This window comes from Ambystoma mexicanum, chromosome 1p (genome assembly GCF_040938575.1).
Source record: "Ambystoma mexicanum isolate Mex_15411 chromosome 1p, UKY_AmexF1_1, whole genome shotgun sequence".
NCBI lineage: Eukaryota > Metazoa > Chordata > Amphibia > Caudata > Ambystomatidae > Ambystoma > Ambystoma mexicanum.
Window position 1 is genome coordinate 1069360156 of NC_090921.1, and position 27303 is coordinate 1069387458.

At 45.6% G+C, this 27303-nt stretch overlaps 1 protein-coding gene across 3 annotated transcripts in view; it reads left to right on the forward strand.

Annotated features, from left to right (window-relative positions):
• Nucleotides 1-27303, forward strand: part of ARHGEF11 (Rho guanine nucleotide exchange factor 11) — a 1841770-nt gene that overhangs the window by 1412340 nt on the left and 402127 nt on the right. For all 3 annotated transcript variants that reach the window (XM_069604553.1, XM_069604546.1, XM_069604551.1), the window contains 2 exons: nucleotides 23162-23343; nucleotides 23449-23524. In XM_069604553.1, the coding sequence (XP_069460654.1) occupies nucleotides 23162-23343; nucleotides 23449-23524 (258 nt within the window). The remainder of the gene's footprint in view (nucleotides 1-23161; nucleotides 23344-23448; nucleotides 23525-27303) is intronic.

The window sequence follows — 27303 nt, forward strand, 5'->3', positions numbered from 1 at the left end:
GTCGTCTTCTTTCATCCATCTGGTCCCTTTTTGCAGGTTCCAAATGTGACCTCTCCAGGAGTTTCTAGTTGCCAGGTGGCAGCAGTTCACATGCAATTGGTCGGACTAGATTGCCCTCAACCGGGCATTCATGCAAGCTCTGCAGTGGTGGGTGGTGCATCCGCCTCTCACTCAAGAAATCCCCCTTTTGAATTCCATCGTATCAGGTCAGTGTCACCATGGACAACTCCCTAGAAGGTTGGCGAGCCCACAGGGGGCAGTCACCCACCAAAGGCCTCTGGCTTTCGGAAGAAAAGGACTTGCCCATCAACGTCCTGGAGCTCAGGGTGGTGTTTTGGGCACTGAAGTCCTTCCAGCCTCAACTACAGGGAAAGGTGATGCAGATCTTCACTGACAACACCACCGCCATGTTTGACATCCGGAAACAGGGGGAGACACGCTCCCCCGCTCTCTTCCTGGAAAGCCAGTCCCTGTGACGATGCACATTCTTCAGGGCCTGTTCTTCGTTCCCTTTAATCTAGCAGGCATCAAGAACACCATTGCAGACTCGCTCAGCAGGGAGCAGTGATCCTGCTACGAGTGGGAGCTTTAGCAGGCACATGTGTCTCAACTCTGCAGCAGGTGGGGTCTTACCCAGATCAACCTCTTCTTGACAGCTGTCAACTTCAATTGCCAGAGGTTTGCCAGCAGGTACCCTCAGCCGAGGAGTCTGGGGACGCCTTCTTGTTCTTGTGGGATGGGTACTCCCTATACGGGTACTCCCTATATGCCTTCTCTACGGTTCCGCTCCTGCTACTTGTGATCAACACACGCAGATGTTGCCATTGCAGGAGTATCCTCATCGCGCTGGCATGGCTGCACCAGATCTGGTACCATGACCTGCTCCATCTGTAGTGGCTCTGTCCATCCGTCTACCTCTACATCTGGACCTTCTCTCTAGAGTAAACTGAACAATATTGCACCACAACCCATCGTCGCTTGGCCTCATGGAAAGGCTCTTGCAGCCCTAGAATTTGGGCACTAGTCCCTACCCCTGGAGTGCCAAGGGCAGAGCTTCCTCTACGTTGTCTTGCTCTGGCCACAAATGGAAGCGCTTCAGTGTATTGCAAGACTCAAGCGTTTACACCTCTGTGGGTAACTTCTTCTCCGCTCTTTCCGTACCAGCTTTCGCTGGCCATGTCTGGCCTGGGTCTAAGCTACACCTGGGCTCCGATCAAGCCCTCCCTGTGGTCACAAAGGCTCGTCAAGGAGTTCCTCACAGGCCTCTTCAGGGCTTTTGCACCGGTGAAGGCCCCTGCCCCAGTTCTGGAGCTCAATGTGGTTTTGGCTAAGCTCATGGGGCCTCCATTTGAGCCAATGCATCAGGCCCCTCTTATATTTCTTTCATGGAAGACTGCTTCCCTGGTAGCCATCACCTCGACCAGGTGGCTTGGGAAGACCCAGGCCCTCTCCTGCAAGCAGCCGTAATTGTCCTTCCACGCTACTAAGGTGGTCCTGCGGACCCATCCCACCCTTGTGCTGAATGTTCCTTTGGAGTTCCATCTCAACAAGCCTTTGGTCCTGGCAGTTTTTTTTTTCAAACCCTTCCACGCCTGCTGAAAGGGTGTTGCATTCACTAAACGTTGCTTGTGCCTGATGTTTTATGTGGCACGCTCAAAGGATTTTTGGAAGACATCTCAACTGTTCGTCAATTTTGTATCTGTGCGACACAAGAAGGCTTCTATTTCCAGGTTTCTCTCCGGCTGTGTCATGCACTGTCATTGTCTGGCCAACATACCTCTTCCAGGCCGGCCGAGAGCCCACTCCGCCAGAGCCATCGCAGCAACAACATTGTTTCTTTTATGGTGGTTCCCTGTTGGACATCTGCAGGGCTGCTACGTGTATGTCCACCCACACTTTCACAAGATTCAACTGCGTCAACAGGGATTCCAAGGAGGAGTCCTGAGTCAGCCAAGCGGTGCTCCGCAACCTGTTTGCTGGAGGAGAGTTTATTGCTTCTGTTGAGCCTTACCACCTCCCGTGGTTGTGTATATGTACTGCTGTGCAATTGTTTTCATGAGCATGTGAATCCATGCAAGACCCCATGCTAGAGAAGGAACAAATTACTTACATGTAACTTCTGTTCTCCAGCATGGGTCTTGCTTGGATCCAAATGCAAACCCTCCCTCCTTCCCCTCTGTGGCTCTTCTTGTTTCATACTGCCACTGTACATGCTCTACCAAATCTGAAGATGGCCACCAGGGTTGGCGCTTGGGAGGACGAGTGTCATTGGCCAGGGGAATTTTGAACCGAAGGACAGTGATTGGTTATAGAGGAGATGAGCAGTTTTCCGTCTAAAGGGAAACTGCTTTTTTTTTAACGAGGATTCCCAGCCTGACGGGGAATCTTCATGAGCATGTGAATCCATTCAAGACCCATGCTGGAATAAAGGAGTTGCAGTTTGTTATCCAAATTTGTATAGAGCACCTTAACCAACAAGGGCATCATGGCGCTCATGGCTGGAAACTAAACACATTGCTAACGCCAACAGCAGGGAAAGAGCTTAGGCAGAGAACAAGGAGGTCTTCGGAGCCCGCCTTGCAAGATCTTCCGCTTATCTCATAAGTTGCCTGTCCTTGCATTTTTAGCCATCTCACAACAAGGGAAGCTGTGCTGGTGCTGCTACTGTGTTCACAGCTGGAAGATCACTTATGAGTGCCTGACTATGGTGGTCGACGCTGGAACAATCTTTCTGCCATTTCGTGAGGTATCCTGAAGTTTCTGCACTGTGAAAGCCAACATTTCTTCCTTTGGGGTCTTCAAGAATTTGCCTGGAACTGTCTGGTGAGAACCACGAGCAGCTCCCGCCTCAGTGACCCCTGGACTTCCCTCACCCGAACCAAGGACAGATGATTGTGTCCCCAGTGAATTCTGTAAAATCTGCAGTGTCACCTGGACGAATCAGAGTCCTGGGGTAAGTGAACATGCTTGTTTCTGTCCCCTTGGTCTCCCCTGTCTGCCATAGGGTAACATTGGGTCTAGAGCCCCTGTCCCTGAACTCCCTATGGCTTGGTCTTTGGTCGTCGAACCTGGGCTAAGGATCCTTTCATAGGACATACCTTGGGAATAGGATGGAGAGGAGTACTTAACCTAACTTGAAGTAAATACCTAACTTACTTTAAAGAACCTTCAAAGCACCACCAAAGCCCACTGCTTCAGTTCTGAAATACCTTCCCTGAAGAAGCCATAGTTGGAACTTGTGATTTTTGGGCACAAGGCCCCATACATCTTAGGGCTGGGCTTCATAAGACGAAGGGAACTGGGCTCGTGCTTATTCTAGCCATTCTACCTGCATCTGATTACTCACCTGTTGACTACAGCCATTTAATGAATATGCCATCTTTTTTAATTTATTTATTTTAATTTGTTTTTGGTACAATGCACCTTTACAAATATTTATATACATACTTAAAACAACAATAAAAGTATTCATAAAACATATACTTCATAATCCTCTATTATTATTTGACTTTACATGAAATCAAAATGAAATCAAATCCTCTTCCATCTTAAAACCATCACAAGGTCAACATTTTATATTGTTACCTCATTCATAGAGACATTATTTAGCTGTGTTTCGAACTTGATGAAACTTTTCTCAAGGACAGCAATAAAACGAGTTAATGCTAATATCAGCATCAGCAATTTACCCCACATACATTGAGACCATAGCAACTCTCTGGAGAATACCATGTCAGTGCTATAGAATTTGCCTATATGTTCTTTCCGGATGTTTTCAAGTTGACTGCAGTATACCACCAGATGTTTTAACGACTCAAGTGTGTTCATCCTATAAAATCTACAGCATACATCATCTTTGGACATGCCAGTTTTGGCCCAATGCTTGGTTCTAGTGTAAATCGCATTGTCTTGCTTTTGAACATGGAAAAATTAGTAGATATTGCAATCTTGGTGATTGTTTGTGGAAGAAACTATATTGGTCTTTATGATTTATATTTAGCATTGAGTTCGATAATGTTAGACCAGTCCATCTGAAAGGATTTCCTTTTTACCACATTTGGTCTTTGATTTAGCTCCTTATGATCCATGGCTATGTATTGTAGTATTGATTCCATCTTCGTGACATAGCGTTGAATCGATGGGGGATATTGTTTACAGACCATGCTACAAAAAACTTGGTATAATGAATTAGGAGGAGGATGTAACATTTTACAATCATTTGTTAACTTTCGCCACCAAAATTTGGAAGCCAACAAATTCAAACCAAGTACATGCATTATAATCTAATTCGGAACTGATTTCGGTAAAGCCAACACGGCTTTCCATATTTTTCCTTGTAGTCTATTAAGAATCATAGTTAGATCCAAGATACATAGGTCCAGACCATACAATAAGATAGCTTCCACTTTTAAGATGTAAAATTCAAAAATAGGTTTGAGAGAAAACCTTGCATATTTATAATATATGATTTTCGTTTGTGCTATAAGTGGAGTAGCTTTCTGATTCAGAGTATTGTTCCACATAGACAAGGAATTCGAGTCACACAAATTATAGCCTAGGTACCTAGTTTTAGTCACACACTCAATAACCATGTCATTCAATCTCCAAGTATATCTACATACCTTTTTCCTGTTGGCAGATACGCATTGATTGCAAGATTACTTTTTGCATACGTTTGAACCGCATTTAGTTTGGTCTGTAGCCCATATGGAGTTCGATCACAAAGAATGATATCGTCCGCAAAGGCCATCCAATTAATGCGAGAATCACACAATTTCACAGGAAAAACCACTAGTTTGTCCCACAATTTATCTATATCACATATGTAGAGATTAAACAAGATAGCTGCCAGCTGGCATCCCTGCTTGACCCCTATCTGTGTTTCTATAGGCTCGGTGGTGGTACCATCCTGTTTAATCCTTACATTATAGGATGTATTGGCATGTAGTAGTGCTATAAGTGCCACTATTTGACCAGACCCTCTCCCTTATTACACTGTCAAAGGCAGCTGAAAGGTCCAAGGATGCCAAATAGACCGCCCCCGTTGTGGAGTTAAGTGAGGATTCAAGTAGGTGGGCAAGAATTGAGGCGTTAAGTGTGGTTCCCATAGATTTACGAAAACCAACCTGGTATTTCGATAACAATTGCTTACTGGTGACACAGATCTCTAATTCCCTTAGCAGCAGCTTGGCAAAAATCTTGGCTGGCACGTCAATCAAGGATATCGGGCGGAAATTTACTGGGTCGTCAATTGGACCTTTTTTATGAACTGGTACTATTATAGCAGAAAGCCATGATTGAAAAATAATCTTAGTTTCAAAAATTGATTCAAAAATAGGCTTTATGACTTTGGCCCAGAAGTAAGGGTCATCTTTTAATACACATGGGGGAATCCCATCAGGGCCGGCAGCTTTGGAATATGATAGTTTTTGTATAGCCCATATAACATTGCTCAATGTCCAAGGACATTTACATGAGGCCCTTCGAGTTCCTTTGAGTTCAATTCCATGATCTTATTTTTATTCCACACTAATGCTGACATACTTTCCAAACACCAATATCACAGTTTACCAAATAGGCTAATTCCCGACATAATTTCGGGTTCCATCTGACTGATTTTATGGGTTTGTCAATTTTAATGAGAGATAAATGGCTAGTTTTCGAGTGAGACTCTAGTGCGACATTCAACTTTAAGTTCAACAACATGTGATCACTACAGGACATGTTCTTCATCTCAAGTGCCCTAGCCATCCGAAGCAACTGTTCCCAAACTACAAAAAAATCTATTTTGGAGCCTTGTGTCCCTCTGAACCATGTGCATTGTTTTTGATCCATGGCATGAGAGATGATATGCATATTCCAATTGTATAGAAATTTTGACCAGAAATACCCTTGTTCTAGTGAGCGGGCGGCATGTACATTTCTTGATGAGTTTGCTTTTAGAAGAACATCATCACTAAGAAGAGCGTTGAAGTCACCTCCTAAAATAACCACATATTCATCATACTTCAGAAATAACTGCTGCAGCATTGCATCTAGTTCATTAATAGTGCTGAAAGATGAGCCTGCAGTCGGTTTACAATACAAATTATTAATTAGTATTACCGTGGTAGTACCAACAGAAATTGCAATAAGTAATAACGCATCAGAGGAGTAGATGAAATTCGCTTCCATCTTGCAAGCATTGTTGACAAGCGTTAATAAGCCACCTGCTGCACGTCCAAACTCACCCCGCTTTGCCGGGTGATTAAATTCGGTAAAACCATCTATATGAATGGGCTTAACAGCCATTGTCTCTTGGATCATTATACTGGAATTGAGTGGTAGCATCTTATTTTTAACACACTTTAGTAAATTGTTAAAACCACAACAATTCCAGCTTGTTATTGAAGTAGGCAAGAGTTATGATTTACTTTCCGAAGAATGCGAAGGCCCCACTTCTTTCAATAGTGTTTCTAAACCCGCCAAACCTTTGATCGCATTGACTACAGAAGTGAGATGGGTGAGTAGATTTTGTGTGATTTGTGTGTCAGCACTCCGATTCACTCCTGTAGTTGTTGGACTCTACGTATTCTGTTTGTGAAATTCTATAAATTTGGTCACCTGAATCATGTTTCCAAATCCGTGCAATTCGTAACCCAATATCTCAAAGTTTTCACTTTGCTCCCATAACATTTTTGCAATTAAAGTAGGTTGAACCTTACATACCATTCTATAATTATTAGAAATGGACAATTTAATCCAATCAGTGTCCTGGGAAATCAAATTCCTAAGGGTGGGTATTTTTTGAAACATTTGAAGGAGATGTGACCGATTAATTCTGGCATTCCCGAGTATTTGTGAATCACTACTCCAACCAATAACCAATTGCATTTCCGTCATATTCTCCTCACTTTCGTGTGATTGTGGAGCGTATATATAAGTTTCCTTTTGCTCACCTACAGTGCTGTGGTTTGCTGTAGCTTGGGTGCCAAGGAGTTGTGTGTTGCATCCCACACCCTCAAGAGTTTGGTTTTTTATACAATCACTCATTGATTCCTTTGCGTCACCTTTCTCATGACTTGCAGGCAAGTCGGTATACGTGCTGGCCTGTCTGCGTACCTGGGGTTTCAATGAGTAACTTGCTAGATGAGGTGTGATCCAACTATATTTGTACTTTTTGTAGGTCTGTTTTTATTTGACGACCATTAAGTTCAATTATTTCATCAGTCTCCATTTGCACCATCTCTTTTAAACGTTGTTTTTGTTTTTTATAACCTGATAAAATCCAGCTAAATTCATTTGTTTCATGTTATTTGACTGTGCCTTTTTAGACTGAGCTTTAGAAATTTTCTTTGCTACATTTATTTCTTCCACCCGCTTGTGAACCGTAACTGGGCTGGTCTCCTGGGGTATATTAATGCTTCCTGGGGTATATTAATGCTGTCCGTCTGCCTTTGTTATAATGAAGGATCTACTTCGAGATGGACACAAGATTCCACATCTAGCTGATTCAAATCAATGTCATTTACGTGTGGGATCTTTTTCTCTTAATTTATTTTATCCTTTCCTTTTTTGAAATTGAGGTTTTTTTCTTTCTTTTGTATTTGGAGATATGCTAGTACTGCGTTTTTTTAATTTTTTCCTCTTTTCATTGCCCTTTGATGTAATTTCTTTGCCTTTTTTAGACATAAAAAATGTCCAACCCTGGTCTAATTCAAGCTCATTTGCATTAAGTTTACCAGTCTCCACATCTTTGATTATTTTTCCTTGTTGTTCAATAATTTCAACAAGGTCAGATGGACTATCTGGAGTGGTAGATGATGTCACTTTGCTATGCTCTTTTTGTTGTACAATTTTGGATATCTCATTGGTTAAGTTAGGTCCCATCTGTCCACTTAAGATCACATTTTCTAAGACTAAAAGTCTCCCATGATGTAATTTTGCTAGTTTGATGAGCTCGATTTTGGCAATCTCATCTTGCGAGGGATAATAGGTGTCAATAGGCAAGTTCTTTTTTTTCGTTCTTCTCACATGTGGACACTGCTTTAGTAGTTGTCATCATAGTCTGCGTGTCTTGAGCTATCGTAAGGCTCAGAGGGCTAGGAGCTTCAGGGGCAATGTCTGCACATTTTTTTGAGTTTATAGAAGCGTGAATAGATGCCATATTTTCATGTACAAACATAAACCCTTCTAATTTGTTTAGCTTTCCCACAATATCAGCCAAGGACCCTTTCATTTCTTTTATTGCATACTGTGTTTATTCATGCCCCTTATCCAAGAGATTCAAGATCCATGTTAAAACAGGAAATGTATGACAGTTTTGCTCATTGAGATCTAAAATAGTTTCATCAGTTAGATTTTACGAGGTTTTACCTCTCTACAGTGATCTAGATGGATTGTCTATGTTATCATTCTTACCCATATGTAAAGAGTCAAACTCTTCATATACATTGTAATCCCATTCTTTTGGAATTTCCAAAAACGGAGGGGGATGAACAACAACTTCAGCCAATACCATCTTTCCCATATCTGGCTTAACATCAGTTGCAGTATTACCGCATGAACCACCTTCTTTTTTAATATGTAAGTGTACATAATCCCTCTGTCTTCTTGGAGTCGAGACAGGAGTGGAGGGCCCTGTTGATGGGCATACACGCCTATCTAATTCTGCCATTATCACTGGGGCCAACATCGGGTTGTCCGCAATATCACAATTTACTAGGTTTTCCCCTGATAAGGATCTCTCATGAAGTTAATAATTATCCTTATTCATAACATTTCCCACACACTGATTAGTTCCATTTATGTCACTTAAATACAATGCCAGCACCTCTTTTTTTATACAAGGTAGGAGAAGCTTGTAAAGAATGGCATTCAACTTGGTCTTCAATGTGTGCAACAGAGGCATTGTATGGTAGTTTTGATAGCATTGGTATAATTGATGGTGTAATAAAAGAAAGCTCTCTAGGTACATAGTCCATATGGGATTCTGAGAGCTTATCGGGTTCATTCACATCTTTATATTTTTTTTAAAATAAATCATTATTCTTTTTTACCACTGGTACCTTCAGGCGTTTACCATTTCTGAGGCTGGTCTCCATTTCTAATTAACCTTTAGGCACACACATCGTACTTTATCTTATTGTAAACTGCAAAGGAACAGCAGAAAAAGAAAAAGAGAAGGAAAGAAAGACGAATGAAAGGAGTGAACCCACACAACCTCTTTGAAGCAGAATGTAAATGTCGCTAGAGCGTAATTCACATATGTTATATCCGATTACAGATTCAGGGTTCCAAGGCACTTGGCCCGCAGTCACCCTTCTTCCGATGGTACCTTCAAATTTGAAGGTTTTCCGTAATCCTTTTTCACTGATATTATGGGTGTTCACAAGGCTCCAAGAGTATTACGTCACACGTTCAACTTCGCCCATCCGCAAACGTACAGCTCAACAGAAAATCTAATTCCTTAATAGAGCAAATGAGTAATAAGGGTTCAAAGGTACACAGCCCGCAGTCACCCTTTCGTATGCAACACCTTTAAAGTACAGTTCAGCAGAAAGAATGATTCCTTGCTATCGAAAATGAGTAATAATGGTTCAAATGCACAGAGCCCGCAGTCACCCTTACATATGTGACACCTTTTAAGTGTTATAATGTGTTCAATCCGTATGACTCAATATTAAATATGTGTGGAAGACTCCAAGGCTATTACGCCAGACGGTCACCTTCTCCGACAAAATGTCATGCGGTTACTCCAATACTTTTTGTCTTTTGGAATTGCTCCTTGTATCCCAACAACCCGAGTGGAAATAAGGGGCTCCACCTCTCAAAGGCCGGTATCCACCTAAAAAAATCTAACAAAGGTACGGCCTCAGAAGTTAGACTAAGGTGGATTCGCCTGTCTGACCAGGATCAAAGGCCAAAGCCTGCAGTCTCCTGGTCAAATCTCTTTAACTCCCGGCAAGGCAACAGTAGCAACAGTCACTTTCCCACTCCAATATGGGTTGGATAGTCAATATGGGCCAGTACTGCACTCTTATATCCTCCAGGTGTCCCTCACAGGGGGCTCCTGCTCCCGATCACCAGTCAAAAGTAGTAATCCAATAGCTTATTAATACTAAAACCAAATCTATGAAGAGGGGGAGTCGAAAGGTCAGGCGATCTAATAAATCTCTATAGAGAAGGCTGTAGCCAATCAGACTGATAGTACTGCCACAGTATGCATGCTCTCCCCGCCTCCAACTCCGCCAGTGCCACCAACCACAGCCGACAACACACCAAATGTGCTTCAAACAAGCACTGAGGACTGAGCTCAGGATGCAAAGGACAAAAAAATGCTCCTCACTGCCCTTCTCGGACTTCTGAGCTCTAATCAGACAACGTGGGTGAAGCCCACCAGCCACTCCTCTAAGAAGCCTCTGAGGGGCCAGGGGCTCGACACTAAGTGCTCCCCCTCTTAGCGTTGGTGGACAAAATTAAACTGCCTTAGGCACTCCGGGTCAGCTCACAATGTACAGCCCACAGGGCCAAAGGCAGCCCTCCCTGCATACCTCAATGGGGCGGCTCAGTGTCAGTGGGCTCTGAGCACCCACAAAGTCTGCCTCTCACACACAGCTCGCCTACACAGCTCGCGTCCTCCAGGCACAGGCTCCAAGCTCCAGGCACAGCGAAACCGACGAGCCAGAACGTTAGAGGAAAGGACCTCAGCGTGCTGTACGTCAGGCAGGAGCTCCAATTTCCGGATCAAGCTGCACCTCTCGCGATTCAGAGGCCGCTTCCCATTAAAGGTGAATGTGTATGTATATTTCTGAGGCTTGTGGAATCTGCTTAGATCGCATGCTGTGCATAGGCCGACATCTAGTGGAAGCTGCAGAGTATTACAGTTGTTGTTTTCAGAAACTCAAAAAGGGGCATTGACTGGGCGTGCCAGTAATACTATGCCTAGTGTGACGTCCATTGTACCCATGGTCCTTCACGCGTCGAGGTCCCTCAGATTGTTTTTTCCCGCCATCATAGACTGACGCTGTTTCGCGGAGTTCTCTTTCGTCATATTGCCATTTATTATTATACAATTAATGATAGTTTTTCTTACTATCCTTTATAACCCTTTATATCCACCGGCTAGCGAGACCATCCGACAGCGGTGGAGAAATTAAACGACCGTCAAACTCCCGTCGACAGATCTGGTCCGGCCTTGGAAGGCCGCTCCCAGTAGGGAGAGAGGGGGGGGGGTTATACTAGAATGTATATACCCCTTTTCGTACACTACATTTGCCTAACTGCCGTGTCATTTCGTTATGGAAAGGACCCCCTTTAAATTGTGCCCCAAGTGCAACAAAAAGTTCCCGTGGGTCGACAAACACCTTGTGTGTAACTTGTGCCTCCCTCGGGACCACGTCAAGGGTTTCTGTCGAGCGTGTAGGCTCTTCAAACCCAAGACATTGAAGGACCGCTTAACTAAAGCCCATCACGCCAGACAACTCTAGGCCATGGAAGTCAAAGGTGCTTTCGGCAATGGCAGTAACGCCGCGGTATCCAACGGCGAAGGCAACCGGGTTACTCAGGTTTCCCAAGCGCAGGCCCCCGACGCCAACAGACAGGCCGTGGGCAGTGTTATGGGGACAACACCCAGCAGCGAAAGCGCTCTCACAACACCCCCCACCGAACACACAACCGGCAACGCGTGACGTCTACGGAAAGGTCTGCTGATTCGCTGTCCTCTGGGCACTCCAGATAGAGATCGCCACATGACAGGTCCCGACTGTTGAAAGACAGAACAGACGTCGCATATAAAAATATTCCTGAAGAGTAGGCTGACGAGACTTCCAAGCTAACCGTAGCCGAGATTCGACGTTACTCGTCGATTGTGGTAAAAAAAAAGCCTGTACATGCCGGACTTGCAGAGTTAGTTAAAAAGCATGTACCGGAAGGCCTTGTAATGCAAAAGGAGTCTAGGTCCCCTCATAAGAGTAAGGGACCTCAGTCACAGAATTCCCAGTCTTCAGCCTTAAAGAAAAAGGCTACACCTTCTAATGTAATCCCACCCACTCCAGAAGATCTAGGCCTCTCACCCCAGTCTATGGTTATTTCTAGTTCTGCCCAATGGTCAGCCGAAGATATAGACGGGGTCATGAGAAGAATGTCTTTCATGGCAAATATTTATGAGACACCTTAGCTACTTATCGAGTTTTCACTCGACCCCTCCCACAACAGCAAACCAGCGCAAAGATCCAACTGTAATTGAACTATTTGACCCGGACACGGATCATGAGGCTCTCTATGACCAAGAAGCCGCAGACCCTTATTATAGAGATAATGAGGATAATGAGGGCGACCCTGATACAGACATGTATATCATAGATTCACCAGTTGATCAAGACCTCCCTATTGTAGATTCACCCATTGATAATCAACCTCCTCTGAATGAGGTACTTATCCAAGCAGCTCAACATTTTCAAATATCTACCTTGGAGGATCGTCAGGACAAAGATTTTGTTGACGAAATCTTGGGAGATAAAAATATCTGTTACTCAGTTTATTCCACTACTAAAGTCTTTCCAGCGAAGGTACAACCCTCACTGGAGACAACCAATCAGACGAGGACTGTGAACCCACGCACTGAAAAACTTTTCAGACCTGCACCTTCAGACCCGCTGTACATTAGGGGTCAGCTAAAGCCTGACTCACTAGTTGTTACTACAACAAGAAAGAGAGCAGGTGGTACTCTGGCCTTCTCTGAGGCTCCCCCAGATAAGGAAAGGAAGAGGCTTTACACAATGGGCACGAAGGTGGCCTCTTCTGCTGCATTCCAGACCAGAATTGCTAATAATGCGACCTTATTAGCTAGTTATAATTGCCATAAATGGGACGAAGTCTCCGCGTTACTCTCATCAGCCCCAGAACCCCTTAAGAGTCAGCACTGGTGGCTGCAGAAGGGAAGGCAGTGTCAAGCTGCCTGCTAAAGAGTGGCCATGATGCCACGTATAACGCTGGAAGAATCATAGCGGAGGGTACCATTATTAATGTCAATCCGGCTTTAAGCCAGAGACGCAAGCTACTCTCGTTAACATGCCCGTCGAGCCCAATATTCTCTTTGGCGAGGATGCCTTGAAGACAGCCAAGGAGGAGTATGATGCATTGAAATCATTGGGCCAATTGACTAATTAACCTCCTGGCCAAAGGGGAAACAGCAATTTTTATCGTTCACAAGGACAATTTGCCCAGAGGGGTTCCTATAATCAATGTCAAGGTACGGCCTTAGGGAACAACCAAGGCCAAGCCTCTCAACATTTCCAGAGACGACCGCACAGATCTCGCTGTCGGGGAAGGGGCGGCTCCTCCAGAGGTGGTACCCCACCTCAGAAGCAGTGACATCCCGCTTCAGGTTGCCCACCCATGCCTCTCCAGTAGGAGGGCGCATTTCCAACTTCACCCAAGCATGGGAGGGAATCACTGCAGACAGTTGGGTGCTGTCCACCGTAGCGAGCGGATATTGTATAGAGCTTCTTGGACAACCCCGGATCCACCCTCCAAGCCAGAAAGCCCACTCCACAGAAGACCATTGCATCCTCCTTGAGGAAATCGTCACGCTGCTCCAAAAGGACGCCATAGAAGTCGTCCCGGCCAACCATGTAAGCAAGGGTATTTATTCAACTTACGTACTTGTGCCAAAGAAAAATCTAACAATGCGCCCAGTATTAGATTTGCGCCCTGCAAACAAATAAGTCAAACCACAAAAGTTCTGCATGACTACGCTACAAGAGGTAATCCCCCTACTAAACAAGGGGGATTACATGGCAACACTGGATATGAAAGATGCCTGTCTTCATATTTAAATGTTCCCAGCGCACAGAAGATTCTTGTGTTTCAAGATGGCGAACCAGCACTACCAATTCAAAGTGCTGCCCTTTGGAATAGCATCTGGTACTGGCAGTGGTGGCAGCACACCTGCGCAGGGCGGCAATCCCAGTGTACCCTGTTAGGGAGAATTATCTGTAAAGGCTAATTTCCCAAACCTAGTGAGTCCCTCAGCAGCTTTGCTGGATTTTTGGGGTTTATTTTTTTCTCCCGCTAAAAGTGAGACTCTTTTTCTCCCACTCTTAGACATGATTTGAGGTGTTCCTTTGACTTTGTATGTGTTTTATGGGCTATGGGGTCCTTTACCCCATAGGGCTTCATGTGTTTTTGGTATGTGGGTTACACAGCACCCTCCGTGCAGTAACCCAGGGGTGTCGTAGCGACCCCCAAACATAGACTCCATACCCTGGGACTGACTACGGTCTCCCAGGGCATGTAAAGTCACCATTGGCTTTACTAGTCTTCAAATTGTGAACAGAACCAGTACAAACCATCATATTGTGGATGTACTAGTCCGGGCAATTCGATTGCCCCGGGGTCTGTTGTTCGAGGGGGCACTGTCCAGTCCCCCGCGACCGAGGTTTGGCTGGTGGCAGTGTATACTACTTTTTATATTCGACCGCAAATATATTCCTATGGGATTTTCCCATTGTTCGAGGCTACCACTTTTTAATATAGCCTCGAACATAACGCCGGTTTATTAAATTAATATAAATTCACCGGTTGGTATTTTTTGCCGACACTCTGTTCCAAAATGGCGTTTGTGTTCGCTTCTGTGACTCCAACCCAAGTCGAGCTCTTTGTTCCACTTTTTGGCGGGCTTCTCCACAGAAGCCTCCAAAAGTGGTGCCACTCTTTCTGGGTACCACAGGGGGTAAGGGAGGGGGTTTAGGCACCCTGGACTGAGTTGCCTTGGCAACTCAAGTCGCACTCCGGTGTGATTGGCCCAGTGGTGAGCCGCCCAGCTCACCACTTAGCATGTTTGAGTGACAGCTAGGACTGATGAATGGGGGTTTTCTGCATAAAAGCAGGGCTTTGGGCACTGGAACTTCAGAAGTCGCCACAGGACCTAAAGAATCCAAGGAGGGAGAAGCCGAGCCGACCTGCAACGACGACACCACCGGTGGAGCCCTGCTGAACCGCCTCACCACTTTTCCCGACGACAGAGGAGATCTCCAGTCCGGAGAGTCTTCTTCCTTTGACTGGTGGGGATAACCAGTTTGCCCGTCTTTTCGCCTTCCTGGATCATCTCGTGGCCGCCTTGCCTGTGCCAAGCACCCCAGCAACCGGTATACCACGATTTACCACTACCGTGAATAAAAGGGTAGTACCTTTAACCAGAGAACTCCGCGGCTGGCTTCTTCCCTGGCAGTGCAACGACCTTCATCTTTCCTCCACGTCGAGACCTCCTCTTCCTCTGGACGAAACACCAACTTGCACCCGCTGCCAGGAACAACTGCCCCCGTTGGAGCGTTCTTCCCATTTCAGGTACTGTGTCCCACCTGGCTTCCCTTGCGACATATCGTTGGGGGTGACAGTAAATCCTCGACTTTCTAACCTGGGTTAGCCTGGGGCCTGTTAACTAACTTTTCCTGACTTGATCTCATCTTTTTGAACTATCTACAAAGACTCTTTGGGCATAACCCCCACTGTGTGATCCTGGACACATTTCGCTTGCTCTCTCTAAGAGTGGGCCTGGCATTTGAACTTCCTTGCTCTCCAGTAGACTTTGCCTAACCTGCCTCACTGTGGTTCTTTTAAAAGTATTGAAATTGTGTGCTTTCATAACTGCCTTTTCCCTCCCTTTTTTTTAATAATTTATTAGAGTGCCATCTTAGGTTAAGCGCTCACCTCTGTCTGAAAATAAGTGGTGTTTCTCACTAAGACTTGTCTAATAAGTAATCAGGGTTGTATACCTATAATAGTGACTGTGTGTTGAATTTACTTACCTCTTTTTGTGCTAGTGTAATTTACAAGTGTGTCTTTAAATAATTATATACTTTTACACCAAAGCTCTGGTCAGTGTTTGCTTGTGCTGCTGTATCTCTGTACCTATTGTGTATACTCTATATACTGTCTAACTCTTCTTGAGAGAAGTTTGGCTGTTCAGCCACAGTTACCAGGTAAATCTGGGTGGTACAGACTGCTACTGATTGGGTTTACTGCCAACACCTGTAGTCTTAAGAATTTTGCAGTGGTCCCTAAGGGAACTGCACAGGTTTCTGCCTAACATTCCCTTACCTGGACGACAGCCTGATTACAGGGGAGTCTCCCCTAATTTGCAGGCAGAATATTCAAAGAACTATCATCCTTCTCTTTCAATTGGGCTTCTCCATCAATGACAAAGAATCAAGCCTAGTGCCAAGCACAACCAAACAGTTCCTAGGAGCTGTCTTAAACACAGAAGAGGGGTTGGTCTTTCCGTCAGAGGAAAGAGTCCAAAACATGTTACTGCAAATACCACATTATCAGGCCAGCCGCCAGATAACAGTGCGCAAAGCTCTGCGTTTGCTAGGTATGATGGCATCTTACATTCACCTGGTACCACACGTGTGCCTGCGCATGCGACCCATACAGGAGTAGTTGGCGAAACAATGGTCTCAAGCAAGTGGTCAGTGAGACGATCGATTGGTTGTTTCACCAACACTAGTGCAAAATCTTTGCTGGTGGACGAGAGAAAATCTGCTGAAGGGGAACCCTTCCATGATCCGGAAGTACAAGCCATTGGCACGACAGACGCCTCACCCGCTGGGTGGGGGTGGGGGTCACTACCTTCACCACACAGCTCAAGGTCTGTGGTCTCGGGCAGCTGCTCAGAACCACATCAATCTGCTGGAACTTCTGGCAGTATTCAAGGCCCTTAAGGCATTCAAATTTCACCTAGTGAACCAATATGTGCAAGTCTTGACAGACAGCACTACAACAGTGTTCTAGTTCAACAAACAGGGGGTCACATGTTCTCCAAATCTGTCCAGGCTTGCTCAACATGTTTGGAGATTGGCACTTAAACGGAAGATATTCCTATCGTCACAGCACGTTCCAGGGGAACTCAACACTCTGGCAGACTCATTGAGCAGAGATCCCCTACCAGAGGAACATGAATGGCGCCTACACACAGGGGTCGTAGAACACCTCTTCTCTCAATGGGGATTCCCCACAATAGACTTGTTCGCTACAAGCGTAAACAGTCAATGCCCAGACTTCACGTCCAGGTTCCCACACCCAGGCTCCAAGGGGGAACGCCCTATGGATGAACTGGTCAGGGAAATTTGCTTATGCTTTTCCATCCCAACACCTCTCATGAAAAAGGTGGTCAACACGATCCACAAGGAACAGATGACAATCATCCTAGTTGCTCCTATGTGGGCAAGACAACTGTGGTATCCACATCTGCGCAAACTGTCTATGTGCAATCCCATCAAGCTCCCGTGCCTGACCAATCTACTCACTCAGCACAGGGGGCAACAGTGCACCCTCAACCTCACTCAATGAATTTGGCAGCATGGCTCCTGAAGTCATAGAGTTTGGACATCTTAACCTACCGCAAAGGTGCATGGATATCTTGAAAGAAGCAAGAAAACCTAACACTAGGCACTGTTACTTCGACACGTGGAGAAGATTTGTCATTTGGTGCCACTCTAAACAAATTAACCCCATAGAATGTACTCCATCCCACATTCTTACTTATATGCTCCACTTGCTAGATTCACTGTTAGTATTCAACTCCTTAAAGGTCCACCTGGCGGCCTTGTCAGCCTACACCACCTCTCACAATAAAGTCTCATGGTGGAAGGTGCCTGTCATCAAAGCATTCATGGAGGGGGTAAAGAGACTTCACCCTCCAATTTCTAATTTGCCGCCAGGATGGGATCTCAATGTTGTACTAGCAAAGCTCATGGGACCACCTTTCAAGCCGATGCATAAGTGTAGTCTTAAACACCTAACTTACAAAACTGCCTTCTTAGTAGCTATTACTTCCATAAGAAGAGTGAGCGAAATACAAGCATTGTCGGTGCAGGATCCTTTCTTTGTTGTACACAAGGTTAAGCTGGTTTTACGTACTCATCCTAGGTTGCCCCCTAAGTTCAGCTCTAAATTTCACGTAAACCAGTCTATTGAGCTACCGGCTTTCTTTCAGAACCCCGCCAGCTCAGCTGAGGTAAACCTCCACACACTAGATGTGAGGAGGGCAGTCCTTTACTATGTAAACAAGACCAGACCGCTAAGAAAAAGAGACCAACTGTTCGTCTCCATAGCTACAGGCAGAGAAGGAGACTGCATTTCCAAGAATGCCATCTCCAGGGGGCTAGTCAGATGTATACAATTGTGCTATCCATTATCAAACAAGACACTGCCTTTCACGCCTACCTAGAGCTCACGCCACAAGGAGCCACTCTGGCTTTCATTGCAAATGTCCCTCTAGACAACATTTGCAAAGTAGCTACATGGAGCTCAATACACACTTTCACTCAGCATTACTGCATTGACACTCATTCCAAGACAGATACACAGGTGGGACAACCGGTTCTAAGACATCTGTTCACCCATGAACCTTCTCACATCCCACCACCTTCTCGTAATTCCACAAGCCTCAGAAGGGATACAAAACTCACCGTAATTATTGTATTTCTGATGCTTTTACTACTTTTATCTGCTTAGATTCACATGCGCCCACCCTTCCTCCCCGCGGAGTGAAGGCACATGGATGCTTATGAGCTTGTCTGATGCGTATCTGCTTGGATACAACTGCACTCACGCTACACTTCATGCTACCTCATGTCAGAAAAATAACAATCTGAGGGACCTCGACTCGTGAAGGACCATGGGTACAGTGGCCGTCACAGTAGGGATAGTATTACTGGCACGCCCTGTCGACGTCCCTTTTCGAGTTTCGAAAACAACTGTAATACTCTGCAGCATGTGAATCTAAGCAGATATAAGCATCAGAAATACGATTACGGTGAGTAATGTATCCCATATATATGTGATACCTGGTTTTTGCTTATATTACTTAACTTTGATTGTTGTTTATGCTCAATGTGTTAATTAAGGCCTAGTCAAAAAATTGTATTTTCGTATACTTCCTGACTAACTTGAATTTGTGGTGCTGTTCTGTGTGGACTCATTGTAGCCCTCGACCACTCTTAGGCAAGACTGTATGCATTAAGCCTGTGGGAGACTATAGCAGTCTTGTCCTCTTGGTATTAGGTAACCCACCTAATGGTGTAGGGCTCTACTGCACAAGTTGGTAGTGTGACTGAGCAGCCAGACTTATCTCAAGAGGGGTAAATGTGTGTTTGAAATCCACAAATACAAGTATTCAAATTACACTTAGACTCAAGGTTGTCTTGTAAGATAATTATTTATTTATATAACGGTCAGTTTTAAATGAGCATTCTTTAAAAAGGGCAGTGTGCAACAATAAAAATACACTTAAATACATTCTCAGAATCAAGTCAAAGCAAGTACATACTCTTTAGAGAGGCTTCATACACACCTACTACACCCTGAGGTGACTTGACTAACTAGGACAGTATTGGCATTTATAGATCACTTTTGTAATTCGTAACATTCTGAGATTGGCAAACAGGCAAGGTTAATGGAAGCAAAAAGGTTAACGGGTTCTGAGAGCATGTGAGCACTTTTTTAAATCTCCCAATGAATTGTAGATGAAAACCTTTTGCAGCAATGTTAGTTAAAAACCAATGTATCACCTATGAGGGACAGTAAGAATCAAAGTAAATGGGTTAGAAGAATCTGCAGGGAACCAGGACAGCCAAAGTCAATTTGGAGCAAAGTCTATGGAACTGAGGCACAACTTAGATAGCAAAAAAAGTCTTGCACAAAGTTAGTTTGTTGTAGAAAATCTCTGTTGGGCCACAAGCTGTTACACTTGTGAAAAGTTAGAGCTAGGATAACTCCAGAGAGGCAGCTACTGCAAATCTCACCTGAGACACGCAAGCTACAGGCAAAGACGTAAGTACCCCTTAGTCAGAACAGTACCTTAGGTTAGAAGAAGAGGATCCAGCTGGCTTCTATCCTAGTTGCAGACTTGTAGATCCTGTGTGGCTCAGGCTCAGTCGTGGGGATAAGCGGGAGGACATCTAGAGGACTCGGCATAGCAGTTCAGAGGCCGGTGGCAGCTATTGGCTCTTTTCAGTTCAGTGGCACTTTGCGGTTTCAGCTACCGGCAAATAGCACCATCTTGGACACTGGACGGGCTTCCTTCACTCCTTGAGTCCAGCACTCTGGTGAGGTGACTCGAGCTTGGGTCGTCCTACTTCAGGAGGGTCCTCAGTATCTTACTGGAGCATCGGTCCAGCTTAAAGACGTTGCACTCGGCTACGGATTTCTCTACCCCTGGCAATCGGTTCCAGCAGCAGCAAAGAAGTACAGCCAGTTGGGGAAGGTCTTCCAGCAAAGTTCGTTTTGGGGTTAGTTGGTCCCACCAATCCCAAGGGAAGAAGTCGTCCTTTGCAGAGCTTCTCTTGTCAATTGGGAAAAGCAGTTTCAGCAGAAGGGCTTCAATGGTCCAGGAGGATGCCACAAGCTTCTCGTCATGATTCTTTTGTCGGATGTTTCTTCCAGTGGTCGACTGTTCTGATCCTGGTGATCCGCCTTGATGGTCGTGTAGCTATAAACTACCTCCGTCCCTAAGTACCGCTCGAGCAGGTAAAGAATACTGCCCTAGCAATCTTTGAGGCCACAGGTGATTTAGTGGCGTCGTCAATCGGATACCCGGAACACCGGAAGGACCCCTGAGTGCTGTAAGGCAAAGGTTAGGTTCAGGTATACTATGAACAATACTGGCAGTGCAAGCAAACAAGGAAAAAAAAATGGCACAGCTTACCCTGGGGATGATAGGACAGGTAGTAAGCCTGAACAGACAACGAGGGAAGACCGACAGCAGGCTGGGATGTACAGTACTTCCTCCAACTCACACCGATAGCCAGAGCGTGACCAGATAGCAAGTCCATCCAAGGTCCAGGTGGTGAACCCCAAATGACTCAGGAGACAAACGTGATCGCCAGGAGCGTGGGTAGAAGTTCGCCAAAACAGAAGGGTAATCCAGAGCAATTCCAGGGCCAGAAAAAGGGTGGTCAAGAGTTCCAAGGGTCCAGAAGATGCGTCGAAACAAGAAGGGCAATCCAAGACAAGTCCAAGTAGCGGTCCGTGGTCGAGTTCCAAAGAGTTACAAGAAGAACGAGGGTAATGCCGAACAGGTCTCTGGTGGAAACAGCTGTGAAGCACTGAGTGTTTCCTCTCAGCTCTTTTTGAATGAAAGGTAGATCACGTGACAGGGCACGTGACCGCACAGAGGCGTCACGTGATGGACGGACGCCATCAGTGATTGGTGTTCGTCCGATGTGGACGCCAGCGTCGGCTACAGGCGATCCCGTGACCAGTCACGTGATCGTCTGAGCGAGACGCGATCAGGTTCCCCCGTGCGTGGAAACTGGAGCCGCCGACGCCGGAGCCGTCGGGCATGTACGAGACGCCATGGCAAGCGCCAGCACGGAAATGGGCGGAAAGAGGAGGATCTGCCCGCTCGGACATCCCGCCTGCCGTGTCTTCCCCGTTGGTGTGGGTGGTGGGTATGGGAACGAATGGTGCCTGGTGAGTGACGGGAGGAGGGCAGGACCGGGGACGTGACATCGACTCTGTCTTCAGCTCAAGAAGCCTCACCTTTTTATACAGGTTTCTCCCATTCATGCACAGCGTAGCTGTCGCACAATAGGGTGGCTGTCCTGCACGGACAGCCAGCCAGCCAATACTGACTGGGTGCATTCTGTTTACCAAGGTGACCAAGGACAGAGTTTCAGGCACCTCCCCTGCAGTCCCCCGACCCCTTTTCTTCCTGCACTTATCAGACATACCCTGTCTGCTGCCTTAAACCCAGCACTTGCCACTTGCTGGCTGCACTACCACTGGGTGTTGCCTTTATTATTTCTTTATTATTTATCTGTTTCTCCTTTGCTCCGCACTTTCAACTTCTCCCCCCTTCCATGCACTTTTCCCCACTCTCCCTCGCACTAGCGCGTTTTCAATGTCACTGGGCCTAGTAAGATCATTGTTTTGTTCTCCCCTGTTCTCTTCCCTTGCCTTGTCGTGCTCTGAAACACTTGTGTATGAGCGCAATAGAAATAAAATATCAATATCGATATCCTGCCCTGCCATACACACTGGAGCCAGAGGCAGGTTTCAGTACTGAAGCCCGCCAAAGCAAACAAAAGGGTTAAACCTGGTTTGGAGCACAGAGTAAAACCCAAAAAAGACCTCACAAACAAGAAATGGCGATAAAAGAAGACCCGGGCCATTTTGACAAAATGGTCACCCATGGGTGCTACACTCGGCTGAGGATTAAGCCTGCGGTAGAAAAGCACAATGGTAGGCACATTAAACAACTGCCACCAGCCATTAAAAGTCGTAAGGGAAACATAACAAATGTTACATGAGTAAGTAGGAATAAGGGGCTGCTAAGTAACCCCCCAGCACTCCACATAAAATGGTGTGTGCTGGACCTACAAAGAGAAAAGGTAAGTAAAGTCAATTTCACTTTTCTATTCTTGGGAACGTTAGTTCACCCAAGAAAAGGTATCTTAAACCTTGAGAGAAATCTAAAGGCTTTCTCTGTGACGCTGCACTGAAGATGTGTGCCACCATACAAAATGTAGATGCCTATGGAGTTTGTCACACTCCAAAAATAAAGGAAATATCAATCCAAATCCGATAAAAACACATGAGTAGGGAAAAAAGGCTCACTCACTCCAGAGTAAAAATGAATAAGTCCTAAAGTCCAGCAAAAGAGCTTGGGGTCTCTAAGGTTGAAGGAAATTAGCACAGAAATGAGAATTCTCCCTAACAACCACTCTCACACTTCTCCTGAAACACTCTCACACTTCTCCTGAAACAAAGCCTTGACTGCTCTCCCACTCTACCTTGATTAGGATTTGGCTAACCTCTTAGTGTCTTCCCTCTTAACACAAATGGGGTGGCCTCCTAAAATCCTCTCCCAGAGGCTGATTTTAGAAGTCCATCCTTAACAGCGAAATTGCCACTGGGCAGGGCGATTATTTGTGATACTCACCCAGACCGTGTGGCTTGTACCTATAGCATGGCTCCTTCATTGAGGCACATACAATAGGCAGTACTAATCCCTATTTACATTATGTCCCTGAGCCTTTGATTATGGTTGTATTCCCCTACAACCGTCGTTCTAGGACTTTTGTCATGATTCTTGTACCCGTCTTTCATTTTGATCCTGCTTTGGTTAGCCACTGTCTAATTGACCCTCAGTATTGGGCTCTGTTTTGTCCTGCAGGTGGCACATCGGAGCAGGAAAAACTATACCGCTGTAGGGACCGCTGTAGAGCAATTCTGAAGTATGTGAATGAAGGAGTGAAGCAAACTGAAAACCAGCACCGGCTTAAGGTGTATCAGAAACAGCTTGACACCACTGCACTTGAAAGGGCCATTAACAACCCTCTTGCTGCAGAGTTTAAGGTACTATTCCTTTATTTCTGTCCAGGCTTTAATGATTGGTTTAATGTTTTCTTTTCTCAAACCTTGCAGGGGCAGTGATTGTTGAGTCTTTTTTTATTTCTGCAGAACCTTGATTTGACCACGAGGCGAATGATCCACGAGGGACCCTTAACCTGGAGAATTGCCAAGGACAAAACTGTTGGTATGCACAATGGAACATCTTTGAATAAGTCCTCAGTGCACATCTCTTCCACAAAGCGGAGCACAGGCGCACTTCCAACAGTACAGTTTATTTAATGCCTCTTACTACTAATCCTCTCATTAATCCACTGCATACTCCCTGCACACCATGATCCTGAAGGACATGCCTTATGTAGTTCTGCTCCCTTTCGACATTTGGAATTAGAAGGCATTTTTGTGCCACATTAACCTGTGATCTATGGCCTATCTCTGTGCACATTCAATTGCACAGAGCAGAGTATATGTATACTTTACTTTGTCTATAGCTTTGCAGGTGAGAGAGCCAGTCTTCTCGTTGATGGGCCATTTGAAATGCTGACTTACCCCGTGTCGAATCTGTTAGGTAGAAAATCCCTGTTTGCCTTGTCTGTAGTTATTTCAACTTTTTCTGTGTTGAAAATGCCCCTGGCCTTTTCTTCCCAGTGAGTCCCATCCTCTCTTAAACATGTTGTTACTTCCTGGAGTCCTTATGACTTCCAAGGTGGGGGGGGTCACCACTGCCAGAAGACAAGAGTGAACCAACAACTTCTGAGACCGGAAATACTGTTGGAGGGTTTTATTAACTAAAATAGTAAATCATTGCATGGACATTAGTTCAGTTCGGATGTAGCATAAATGCTCTTGAGAAACGTAGTCTTTGAACTCAGGATTGTATTCGAAGGAGAGCCAACCAGAGGCATTGAAAATCTCACTGGAAACACCCCTCTTCTGAGTTTCTAGGGGCTCACCACTTACTCACTGGAGCACACCCATCTTCCCAGCTCATATGGCTAATTTCCCCCCTCACTGGAGTACACTCCCCTTCTGGGGTTCCAGGATTCACCCCATGTTCCCTGGAGCTCACTGCTCTTCTGCCTCAAGGGATACCCTTTTTTTGGTCCTCTCGCACTTCCTCAGTAAACTCCTCTGCTTAGCGCATCCAGGTCAGAGACACTGTCTGTGATTCTAAGCATCAGTTTAAAGCCACCCTCCCATTGGCTGAGGGACACCTTCAAATTGATTGGATAATCTGTTTACTTGTCAAACCAAGGGAAAGAAGCCTTTTAAAGGCTTGCTACCATTTTGGATTTGTTTTCTGTCTGTCTTCAGTGCAGGAGGTGGAGTTGGTTTGCAGCTCTGCTCGTCCCTGGTTTCTTGGCTGCTCCCATGCAAGGAATATCATTTTGGGGTTTCAGGTATTTGAAATACCATCACCAGGGACAGGAAAACTTTGAGTAAGTTTCCCAACTGCGAAAAATAATTTTTCCTAATGGAAGGTCGAAGGAAACATTTCTCTCCTTAAGTGCAGTTGCTAGTGGGGAGAGGGAAAGGCATCCTCCTTTACAATCACTGCTGCCACGAGAGGGCTGGGTGGGATAGAATGAGGATCCTCAAATTATGTCTAAAGGGTCTCTCCGAATGTGCATAGCGTATGTGCATAGCGTACCTTTAGCTGAATCCCCGGTAGACATTCCAGAATTCACCCTGGCTTTTGGAACTCTGTTGGACAAGATTGTATGTAATATCCCGGTGGGGGACTACACCAGCCATGCCCTCTTGGTAATAGGTAACCCACCTATTGGTATAGGACTGTACTACACAAGTTGATAGAGGGGTAAATGTGAGCTGTAAATATGCAACATAGATATTCACAATGACAAGTATTCAATTAACACTTATACTCAAGGTTTCCAAGTAAAATAATTCTTTATTTAACGGTTGGTTTTAAATAGGCCTTCTTTAGAAAGGGCAATATGCAACAATAAAAATGCACTTCACAACACTTTCTCAGTTTTATGATTAGCAAGTAGATGCCCTGGTGGGATGTGTGTCACACTCTCAAACTCACTTACCACTCACGCACTCACACTCTCTCACACACTCACTCTCTCTCACTCACTCTCACACACACTCTCTCTCTCTCACACACTCCACCTCCCTGAGGTGACTTTCAATTGCTAGGACACTGGACAGTTATATATCACTTTTTAGACGTAATGCAATACTGAGGTTAAGGAAAAGATTAGGGAAGGAAAAAGGTAGGTGAACAGATTCTCAGAATATGTGAGTACTTTGCAATCTTTCCAATGAAGTCTAGGTTATACCTTTGCCAGCAATACAATTTAAACTTACCACCTTTGAGGGATAGTTGAAACCAAAGTCAATGGGTCAGAAGAGTCTGCAGGGAGCCAGGACAGCCAATGTCAATTAAACGGTGTCCAGTGAGCTGAGGCACTCAGATAGCTCAAAAGTCGTGGGCATTGTTCTTTAGAGAGTTTGTAGGAAAGAATCACTGTAGGGCCCAAGCTGTTCGGCTTGTGAAGGGCAAAGCTGCAAGCAACTCTGAAGAAATGCAGTTACTGTAAGTCTCCAGTGAGAACAAACAAGCTACAGACCAAAAAGGTAAGTACCCCTTTACTCAAGACAGTACCTTAGGTTGGAAGAAGAGGATCCAGCTGGCTTCTGTTAAGGTTGCAGTCCTGCAGGTCCTGGGCCTCAGTCATGGGGACAAGAGGGAGGACGTCTGGAGGACTCCAGCACTGCAGTTCGAATGTCAGCGGTTATGGGCTCTTTCCAAATCAGCGGCTCTTCACAGTTTCAGCTACCGGCAGGGTTTCACCGGGCCCTTGGAGGGTACAGCAAGCTTCTCTTCCAGTTTCTTTCATCGGATGTTTCTTCCAGTGGTCAACTCTGCCTTCTGTTCGAGACGTCGCCTTCTATGCAGGTTTCTCCCATTCATGCACAGCCTAGCTGTCACACAGCAGGGTGGCTGTCCTCCAAGGAGAGAATCCTGGTAGGCTCCTTTGGTGGACAAGCCCCTGCCCCATCCTGTGCATTAATTTTTCGCCCTGAGGTGGATAACACCTAGGATGTGTAACTGGTCAGGTTACAGGGTTTGTCAGGGTCCTGTCTGTCTTTCGGCAGACTGTGGGCATGGTACGAAGTTGACTTAGTGTTCCCAGGCTAGTAACCTTCCCCAGTCAGTGTCTTCGTTTGGGCTGCTGGTGTTAACAAACATATGTTGTGTCTGCACCATGTTGGGCCATTTTACTGTACAGAGCGCCTTTCTTGCACCTTGGAAGACTCTAAAATGGAGTCTCCTTCCTTAAGTCCAGTGTCAATCAACTGCATCTTTTCATCCTGTTGGGGTGTGTGTGTGTGCTTCCTCCCATCTGTCTGTCCTGCTGTCATGAGCTTGCAAAGGGGGCTATGGATCGGTGTGCGGGTGAGATATCAAGAAGTCCCCTAGAATCCACAACCCTGCCACCCCCCCCCCCCCTCCCCCCATTTGAATAGGACAACCAGCACTGAATTGTTGGCTGCCAAAAGTTGGAACGGTTGGGTGGGTGCATGTGTTTGATTGGACACTCGGGTTTAGAGATAAAGGCAGAGACAGCCCACCCTTCTCTTGTTCACTGGGATTTGATTTGGAAAGCACCTTAAAAGATGACACGCCTAACAATGGCTAGAGAATCTCTGTTGTTGCATCTCTTTAACCCTTGGAACTTTGGCGGCAAATATATGCTCTTCCAGCGATCCGAGGGAATCCACTTCATATCTCCCTACCCTACCTCCGGTGGGACCTGTAAAATCCATGACCTCTTTTGGTTTTTCCTGTGTTGTTCAGTTGCAGACTTTGCCCAACCAGCAATGAACCTTGACTCCTATGACTGCAGATTCTGAACAACCACTCTGCATGCTTCAAGTCTGCACTGCAGTGACCCATCTTTACTGATTGGACTTGGGGACCCCTCATCTTCA